This window comes from Aquarana catesbeiana, linkage group LG13 (genome assembly GCF_042186555.1).
Source record: "Aquarana catesbeiana isolate 2022-GZ linkage group LG13, ASM4218655v1, whole genome shotgun sequence".
NCBI lineage: Eukaryota > Metazoa > Chordata > Amphibia > Anura > Ranidae > Aquarana > Aquarana catesbeiana.
Genome location: NC_133336.1, coordinates 98,533,000 through 98,543,600, shown reverse-complemented (window position 1 = coordinate 98,543,600; position 10,601 = coordinate 98,533,000). Strand labels below are relative to the sequence as shown.

The following is a 10,601-nucleotide window of genomic DNA, read 5'->3' as shown; positions in this document are numbered from 1 at the left end:
TATTACATTTTTGTTGTTGGGTTTAAAGCCCAACTCCGGGCAAAAAATAATTCCAATGCAGTGGAGCTGTGCCCGCAGTAGAGCTGTGCCCGCACTGCATGGGTTAACTGCTCGTTCTGTTCGAGGGGAGGAGAAAGCTGTATACTGACCTGATCCTCTGCTCCACTGGCAAAGGGGGCTCCCCGACGTTCCAGTAAGTGGACTGCTCCTAACGTCCTCATGTCCAGAGTAGATCAGGAACAGTCCACTGCACCAGGAGCCGCAGGAACCGGTCTTGTGAGGGGAGAATCTGAGGATTATATAAGTATATCTCCAATCCTCTACACAAAAACAAGTAGTTAACCCTTGCAGTTCAGACACAGCCCCACTGCATGGGGAGTTGAGCTTTAAGTTCTTTGGGAGTCATTCAAAGGCATGTTGTGCCTCTTCCTACCCCACTATTGGCATTTTTGACATGCTGAAAAAAAAGACCCCTAGTTTCTGGAATTCTTCAACACGTGAGTGCCTCTTAGAGTCATGGGATGGCATAAACAGAGTTTTTATTTTCCAGAAAGGTTTGTTATTTTTTAAATCTGCACTGGGGTTACAATATGATATCATTTTTGAATGTACTCACTGCTTTGAGAAGTCATTTAAACAGTTAACTGTTTGTAGCATGCAAAGAGGTCACATTCACCAGTAAAACTTCACCCAAAAGGTGGTTCCTATAGGTTTCAGAAGACTGTGGGACCATTCACAAAGCTCAACATGGCTCGTACATGCACAGTGGTAAGCTGGTTGTGAAGCCACAAAACTTCATTGACGGTCTCCCTTAACCTCGGTTCACACCAGAGGCGGCACGACTTGCAGGTCGCCTCACCGAGGCGACCTGCACACGACTGCCGGGGCGACTTGCAAAACGACTTCTGTATAGAAGTCTATGCAAGTCGCCCCAAGTCGCCCCCAAAGTCGTACAGGAACCTTTTTCTAAGTCGGAGCGACTTGCGTCGCTCTGATTAGAACGGTTCCATTGTACTGAACGGGACGCTACTTGTCAGGCGACCTAGGTCGCCTGACAAGTCGTCCCAGTGTGAACCGAGGCTTAGTTAAGATCCTGGCGCCTGCACCAGAAGCTGATTGAAGAATTTTCTCAGGTGAAGACAGCAGTACTGGTTCCCTGGACAGGTAAGTGTCCTTATATTAAAAGCCAGCAGGTACAGTAGTTGTAGCTGCAGACTTTACATTTTTTGGGAGGAGATTGGAGTTCCTCTTTAAGTATATTCAGTTGCCCAGTGAAAACCAAAGTGCACAGTAACTTATAACAACTGATCCGAAACCACCCTGTGACAGGTACTGCTGGACAGATTCAATCTTTGTTTCAGATTGGATCTATCAGATCAGTAGGGCTCACCAGCTATGTAGTGTTATGCCGCGTACACACGGTCGGACTTTACGGCAGACTTTGCTCGGCGGACTTTGACGGACTTTACGACGGACTTTCTGAATGAACGGACTTGCCTACACACAATCCACCAAAGTCCGTCGAATTCGTACATGATGACGAAGGACCGGACTAAAACAAGGAAGTTCATAGCCAGTAGCCAATAGCTGCCCTAGCGTGGCTTTTTGTCCATCGAACTAGCATACAGACGAGCGGACTTTTCGACCGGACTCAATTTCGACGGATTGATTTAAAACATGTTTCAAATCTAAGTCCGTCCACCTTTTGAGAAAACAAAGTCCGCTGGAGCCCACACACGATCGAATTGTCTGACGAAATCCCGTCCGCCGAGCAAGGTCTGCTGTAAAGTCCGCTTGTGTGTACGCTGCATAAGGGTCCTCTTAAATGTATATTGGTGATTGATGTAATAGGCTGATGAAAAGGAGGCTGATGAAAAGGATCCTAAGTATATTCAACAATAATGTTCTAATATGTAAAGTTAGCTCTATACAAAATATATAAATATGTATATGGGGAAAAATACATTTAATGTACATCATAAAATGTCCTCTGGTTCTTTAGCTCTAGCAATACATTCACTTTTTGGACAGATTTTCTTTAGTATGTAGTTATACAATATTAGGATACTTAGATATTTTTAATGCATGAAGCCCCTCTACATTTACCCTGTAAGGCAAAGTTAAGAAAACCTGCTATTAATCAACACAAGCTTATGGCACAGTGGAGATAATGGTTGACAGCATTGCTTCTCTCTGCAAACTGTTACTATAAAACACGTGAAAAATATAACATATATGTTATAACTGCCGTTGCTGCAGAAGTGCTAAATGTGTATTTGGCAGGGTGTATAACCTATATCTGTCTGTTCCAAGGTGTGACAAGTCTCATTTAATTGAAATTTGAATAAAAATAAATAAATACATTGCAAAGAAAGAAATGTTTAGAACACCGAGTTTTGAACGTCTCGTTCGCCAAAAAAAAAAAAAAAAGATTCCCCTTTCTCCTAGCAATGTTTTGTAATAGTGTGCCTACGGAACATGTGCAGTGTGGTGTTTATCCTGGCTCATTCCTGACATGGAGATACAGCTGGGTGTCAGGAACAATGCAAATTTTGTCTGCATGCCCGCATTAAAAATGGCCAACCAATGCTCAGAGACAAAAGCCAGGAACCCAAAAGAAAGGTCAGAGAATAGGTCAGCACCTGTGAATGGAGTGGCGAGGGACAGCTCTCATCACTGCAAAAGTCACTTTACAGAAATTCTGCACCAAACACACACAGGTGAGAACAGGACTGTATAATTTATATATGATGTGCCGAGGAACACAAAGACTCAATCCCTCTAGCAGCAAATGTGAAAAATCCTAGTTATGACTTTTGTATGGCCTTGATGTGAAATACTGACTGCCTTTTGTGAGTGTGCAGCATGGAGAAGGGGTGTTGGAACGTGTTTGGGGTGGCTATGGAGTGCAGTATTGAGAGAGTCATTGGGAGCCTTGCTGGACTCAAGGAGGAGATAGGCTCAGGGCAGCTAGGGACATGGAGAACTTTCTGTACTCACACACAATGTGTGAGATGTGCTTCCTTATGCTCTTTGCTCCCCCTCCTAGAGGGCAAGTGCAGTGCAGGTCTGGAGCACCCAGTTTGGTTTGTAGAAGCTCTGGAGAACCCCAGCCCTGCCTCACTTGGTGCAGGCCTACACACAAGTCTGAGATGCTCCACCCTGCACAGGGCACTTCCAGTGAGCAAGTGGAGTGCAGCTGGTGACTACAAACAGTTGTTAGTAATGTACCCCCTGGAGTAGAGCAAGTTCAGATCTTCTTTACGTGGTTACAATTTTTACTATTTTTTTTTTTGGGGGGGGGGGGGGGGCGTATATCCTCTTTTTAGAGGGATCCAGCTCCCACTTCCTCCCAGGGCACCACGGCGCCGGAAGAAAGATCACCTCTCCCCCCTCCTTCTCAGCAATCATCTGGGACACGTCACAGGTCCCAGATGATTGCCCGGCCAGTCACAGTGCGCAGCGTGGCTCGTGCATGAGCAGTGCCCACAGTGACAATGCTGGTGCCGCAGAGAGGAGGCGGAGAGGAGCAGGGCTTCATTCGCCCACATCGCTGGACCGTGGGACAGGTGAATGTCCGATTAATAAAAGTCAGCAGCTACACTTTTTGTAGCTGCTGACTTTTATATGGGTGGAACTCCGCTTTAATAAATAAAAGCTGATCGTTTTAAGCACCCCTGCCAGTGTCAAATGTTCTGTCTCATCTCTGTAACTGCAAGAGAACTTTTATGTTTTATGTTAAAAAACAACACACTTACCATCCAGATCACCAGATGAAAATAGAAAAAAGAATGCCTAAAAAAAGGAAACCAATGCAGCCATAGCATCTGAGAATTGGTAAAATGCAATATAATAAATGTTTGCTTTTGGGATTAATACGGCTTAATTGCTATAGATCAGTGGTCTCTAAACTGTGGCCCAGGGGCCAGATGTGGCTCTTTGATTTCTTTTATCTAGTCCTTGGGGCACTATTCCATCCATTGACATCAACGATGGGGCATAATTACTCCCACTGACTATAACAAAGGGGCACAATTATTACTGATGACACCAATGATGGGGCACAATTTCTTCCACTGACACCAATGATGTGGCAGCATTTCATCCACTGACAGCAACAATGGGGCACTATTCCTCCTACTGACACCAACGATAGGGCACTTATCCTCCCATGACACCAATGATGTGGCAGCATTTCATCCACTGACAGCAACAATGGGGCGCTATTCCTCCTACTGACATCAATGATGTGGCAGCATTTCATCCACTGACAGCAACAATGGGGCACTATTTCTCCTACTGACACCAATGATAGGGCACTTATTCTCCCACTGACACCAACGATTTGGCACCATTTCATCCACTGATACCAACAATGGGGCATGATTCCTCCTACTGACCCCAACAAAGGGGCACAATTGTTCCCAATGACATCAATGACGGGACATTGTTTGCTCCCACTTATGCCGGGACATTTTCGACTCCGACTGACCACAGTGCGGCCCCCTCTAACTTCTGAAGGACAGTAAACTGGCCCTTTGTTTAGAAAGTTTGGAGAACCTGCTATAGATGAACTGCATCATATATGTCAGTTTTGATTTTGCCCATAGTTCTACTGTAAAGTACGTTTCTGATCCAGGGGCCTTAAGGGCACTTCTCGCAGGTTCCAAAGGAGTATATACACAACAATTTAAACACTTTTTAAATAATAAATATATAATGAAGTAAATATTTAATCATTTAAAACATAATTCATTTTATGGATATTTATACAACAGCAGGCTTATTTAGCAATGTAAAGTAAGTTATAGCTTCCAGTCAGAAACCATCTTTTACCGATGTGACTAAATTGATGTCTGATTAGTTTTTAGGGTAACTGCACTTCTTCAAATCATTACAGTACTTTGCACATTCTTGAATTTGGTTGATTATAGAATTACTAACCAGTGTCTGTAAACAGCATACATTTATTGGTAATAGCTCCAGAATCCGACTAATTCAAGTCATTGAAGTTAACTTGAAATAAAGTGACATAAAGGGTAGAAGGGTTATAAAAACCAAAGAAAGAAACACTGAGAAAGATTTACTAACATTGGTGCACTCAGAATCCGGTACAGCTGTGCATGGTGGCCAATTAGCTTTTACCTTCAGCTTGTTCAATTAAGCTTTGGCAATAAGCCCCCGTTCACATTGGCGCAATTTGAAATGCGATTTGCCAAATCACAGCCTATTGACAGCAACCACACTTCCCCAATCGGTGTGACGCCACACTGATTTCCAAAAGTAGTTCCTACACTACTTTTGGCGACTTCAGGGGCGATTTCAATAGACATCTGTGCAGGAACTTGCATAGATGTCTTTCAAATCACCCCAGAACTCGCACTGAAATGCAGGTTTGAAATCGTGCGAGTTCAGCTTAATTTTAAACCCACGTTTAGTGTGAACGAGGGCTAAAACCTGGAAGCTGATTGGTTTCTATGCCAATCTGCACCAGATTTTGATCTCCAGGTTTAGCAAATACCCCCATTGCGTTAAAGAGAATCTGATTTATCTAAGAATCTGAATATTTAGTCCAAACCTTAATAGTGCACACTTACAGTGCCTTGAAAAAGTATTCATACCCCTTGAAATTTTCCACATTTTGTCATGTTACAACCAAAGCCAAGAGGCCTATGGTAACTCTGGTGGAGCTGCAGAGATCCGCAGCTCAGGTGGGAGAATCTGTCCACAGGACAACTATTAGTCGTGCACTCCATAAATCTGGCCTTTATGAGGAGTGGCAAGAAGAAAACCATTGTTGAAAGAAAGCCATAAGAAGTGCCATTTACATTTAGTGATAAGCCATGTGGGGGACACAGCAAACATGTGGAGGAAGGTGCTCTGTTCAGATGAGACCAAAATTCAACTTTTTGGCCTAAAAACAAAACGCTATGTTTGGCGGAAAACTAACACTGCACATCACCCTGAACACACCATCCTCATTGTGAAACATGGTGGTGGCAGCATCATGTTGTGGGGATGCTTTTCTTCAGAAGCGACAGGTAAGCTGGTCAGAGTTGATGAGAAGATGGATGGAGCCAAATACAGGGCAATCTTAGAAGAAAACCTGTTAGAGTCTGCAAAAGACTTGAGACTGGGGCGGAGGTTCACCTTCCAGCAGGACAATGGCCCTAAACATACAGCCAGAGCTACTATGGAATGGCTTTAGATCAAAGCATATAGTGTGTTAAAATGGCCCAGTCCAGACCTAAATCCAATTGAGAATCTGTGGCAAGACTTGAAAATTGCTGTTCACAAATGCTCTCCATCCAATCTGACTGGGCTGAGGCTGTTTTGCAAAGAAAAATGGGCAAACATTTCACTCTCTAGATGTGCAAAGCTGGTAGAGACATCCCCAAAAAGACTTGCAGCTGTAATTGCAGCGAAAGGTGGTTCTACAAAGTATCGACTCAAGGGGGCTGAATACAAATGCACGCCACACTTATCACATAATTATTTGTAAAAACTTTTGAAAACCATTTATCCTTTTCCTTCCACTTCACAATTATGTGCCACTTTGTGTTGGTCTGTCCCTTAAAACCCCAATAAAATACATTTACATTTTTGGTTGTGAACTGACAAAATGTGGAAAATTTCAAGGGGTGTAAATACTTTTTCAAGGCACTGTATTTATGAAATGTTATATATGTGCCCAATTTCTAGATTTGCCCATTCTGTCTGACATTTCAGCTTGTTTTGGAGGGTCACCTTAAATCTGACAGTTTCTGCTGACCTCAAACAGCACACTCTCAGAAGTTGGGTAAAAGTATGTCACATCAGGAGATCGCAGATCTTCTTATAAAAGCAAAGGGTCAGACTCAGACAGCTAAAGCTGAAGTTCAGATAAAAGTTCAGGTAAAAAATATTTTTAGCTCTACAGCTTTATAGATCTAACTTACCTGTAATGAACTATCTCTCGTGTCATATAGGCAAGGGGATCCTGGAGAGGACTAGTCTCCGAGAACTTTTACTATTGAATTCAGCCTGGAGACCTGAAGCTATTAACCCCCTGCATGCTGGAAATTTAGAGACAGGAAGAGCACAGGGCATCCCTGTAGTGACAATTTTTCCAGTATCCAGCAGCCTGCAGGACGCAGGACACACTTCATTACAGCTAAGTTAGGCCAATAAAGCTGTAGGGCTATACATAATTTTTAGCTACATTTTAGCTTTAAAGTTTAGCTAATATAGGGGACCAATAAAACAATAGGTCTGTGCAATCATAATTTAAAGCAGACCACTTTTTAAAATGCCCCCCCCCCTTCCTTCTTGCTAAAAAACGTATTAAAAGGGTAAAAAAGACACGTGTGTGTGTGTGTGGGGGGGGGGGGGGTAGGTATTATACCTGCCTTTCCTTCAGCTTCTGTGGTGCAGTGGATATTATCATCATGCTGCCAACTCTCACTGGAAAGAGAATGGTGTTACCTTTTATTTAGGGACCACAGACAGAATCTGTAGGTAAGGGGCAGGGCCGGTGCTATCACTAGGCAAACTAGGCAGCTGCCTAGAGCGCACTGCTGCCTGGGGCCCCTGGCCACTGGTGTTCCTACTCTTTTCTCTCTGTAGTAAGAAACTAAGTCTCAGCGTCAGCAGGCAGCTGCCGCTCTGTTCGCACATAGTGTCAGAGGCGCAGCAGAGGACTGTGTCTGTGTACTCCTGAATGAATGGAAGCAAGCAAACATTCATTGATGGGTGCTGGTGAGGCTGCATTTGATGGGGGCTGGTGAGGCTGCATTGATGGGCGCTGGTGAGGCTGCATTGATGGGCACTTCATTAAAAAGGTGGGGTATACATGGGCAGGGCAAAGGGGTGGATCAAGGGGGGGGGGTGTCAAAATGAGGTTTCGCCTAGGGTGTCAAAAATCCTTGCACCAGTCCTGGTAAGGGGAGTATATTTTTTAAATTTTTTCCCCTACAGGTGTTTTTCTTACACTTTTAAAGAGTGTTTTAACATGGGGGCAAATTTGAAAAGCAGACCTAGCATTTTAAGTGCTACTTTAAAAATGAAAATTCAGATTATTGCCTAAGCCCGATCATAGTTGGTACTATATACAGCATGGTTTATATTTATTGGTTCAGTGGAGGTATAGGTGAATTTTTAAACATTTCCACATTTATTTCATTGTGTTCAGACAAATACTGGCAATGACAGGAATTAAAAACATAACTATTACATCATCATAGATGTAGTCCAAAGTGTCACCTATCATATGAAAGTGAACCTGAGGCCCTGTGTGTTTGAACAGGGCAAGTACCACTGAAGTACTGCTATCGTTTTTATATACTGTCAAGTGCTGGAAATAGAAGGGAAATAGGGAGTCTGTATATCTTTAACTGAGAAACTGGTGCCCTTTGCCAGCACCAAAAATACATGAAGTTATCTTTTTTGATTTGTCAAATAATATTACAGCTGCACAGAGAGCACATAGGGAGAAAAAACTTCCAATGCATGCACGCTGTCCATTGCAATAAGGAACACTTTGATTGCACATCTCCTTCCTGTTGTGTACAGTATTTGGCATATATAACAAAATGGAGTGCAGATTTGTAGGAGAGTGATTGGGCTAGGCTAAGAGTCTACTTTAGGAAAAATACAAACTTTATTGTTCCTGCTTAATTTACGCTCAGTTTTACATTTGGGCTGCTTTGTTTGGATAAGTTCCTCAGGGGTATTTCCAAGAGGTGGTAAAAGACGCTTTTTGCTGTTCCGTTTATCAGACAGCCATTGTGGGGGCAATTCAAAGGGCCCAAACCCAAACTGCACAGAATACTTGTCATTAAGGATTTCCGCTTCTCCAGGCATCACAGGGGCCACCTGAGCTGCCGATTCAGCACCCTGTGGGATTAGCTTTTGCACCAGAGTATGTTCCACCTCTATACTGCCACTGGGCATTGTTTCCTTCAGCTTGTAGCTTCTGCAAGCCTCTAATTTTATCTCGTTATCCTCATCTTCTTCCACAGACCTGAATATCTGTTGCTGTCCAATATGAAACATCTCTAGAAGCTGGCTCCCTGACCGTACACTGGGCTCCAAATTCACCTCTGCTACCGATCCCAGGTTTACCACATTCCTCCTGCTGTATCGCCGATGAAGTTGAACTATGGTGCCCACCACACATTTACGCACAGATTTGTTGACAGTCAAGAAGAGTAAGGGGTTGGTGACAAGGGAAACCTTAGGCAACCAGATGGCAGTAAGTACTAGAATGTCTGAGATATGAGAAACATTGAGCACAGTGCGATAAACAATCAGTGTCACATATGGAACGCTGCAAAGGATGAAAACCAGAACCATGGACAGCAGCATTGAATGCAGTTCAGCCTCCTTTTGAGAAACATAGGGAATCGATATAGAGTTCTGCGGTGTCCTTAAGGCTGCTATGATCACCTTCTTCTTCTGGCTGGCACTTAATGCTCTGCGAATGAGTAGCATAAATAGGAAAACCACAGCAACTGGTACTAGAACAGTGGTGACATTGTACACCAGGACATATACCAAGTGACCTAAAGAGTAGCCCCATGACTGGGAGCAGGTAGACATGGCATAGATGTCAGTCACATTAGTCACAGCGAAAACAGGTACACTGGCTACAACTGCATGCGTCCAGATGTAGATCAACAAGTCTCTAGCCTTGGCATCTGATATCTTCCTCTCTAGAGGGTACAATACAGAGTAATACCTGTGGTAACAAAAACATAGCATATATTAAAAAAATACAGTAATCTAGCAATATTATAATAAAATAGCGATAAATACTTGTTGAATACTTGTTTTAATCTACAGAGGATAGATAAAAGGATATGATATTTCATGTATTCAGTTACATATTATTGAAATATTCTCACTGAGCTATCCTTGTCCTAATCATATACTGTATATGTGCAAGAAATGATTAACGGTTATGTCTCAACATCTCTGCCCTAACACTGTTTTGGAAAAGAGGGCAAAGGGCATTAAACATATAATCCATTTTACTCATTGCAGTAATGCTTTAAATATCATTTCAATGAGGACGCAGAACTATTGAGAGCTTTATGAGAATTTTGATTGGTTAACATCAAGAATCAAGAGAGAATGCTATTACTGTTGATATTCAGTACAGGAAAAATAAGCTCTGAGAGGCCACATCTGCAAGGGTAGAGGTACAGTAGCTGGGCAAGTGATCTGCAGCCAGGAATGTGCCCCTCCACTGTTAGAACCCGGAGTGAGAGCAGCCAGACTCGAGCCTAGGGCTGCTGATAGGGCAGTACAGCCGGTCCTCCTGTACCAGACCCAACAGGGGGGCCCGGACAGCTTTATTGTTCATTTATGGATAAATTAATTAAATAGATTACCAAGGGCACTAAGGTGCCACCGCTCCTACTAGGCTTCCCAGGACATAAACCTAATTTCCCTGACCCCAGCAGTTCTACAGATGGTCCCAGGGGGCAGAGGGGAGATTTTTTTTTCATTTTCGGCACACAGGCAGATAAAGCCAGCACTGCAGGTCCTGAAGCTCAAGGTACATTTCTGGCTGGCCACCCACAACCTTTCCTTTGCGAAGTGATTCTAGATGCTTACAA

At 43.3% G+C, this 10,601-nt stretch overlaps 1 protein-coding gene across 2 annotated transcripts in view; it reads right to left on the bottom strand.

Annotated features, from left to right (window-relative positions):
* Nucleotides 1-2,948: 2,948 nt before the first annotated feature.
* The window catches only part of GPR176 (G protein-coupled receptor 176), a 123,880-nt gene continuing 116,227 nt past the window's right edge, over nucleotides 2,949-10,601 (bottom strand). For both annotated transcript variants that reach the window (XM_073610413.1, XM_073610412.1), the window contains one exon: nucleotides 2,949-9,718. In XM_073610413.1, the coding sequence (XP_073466514.1) occupies nucleotides 8,608-9,718 (1,111 nt within the window). In that variant the 3' untranslated portion in view covers nucleotides 2,949-8,607. The remainder of the gene's footprint in view (nucleotides 9,719-10,601) is intronic.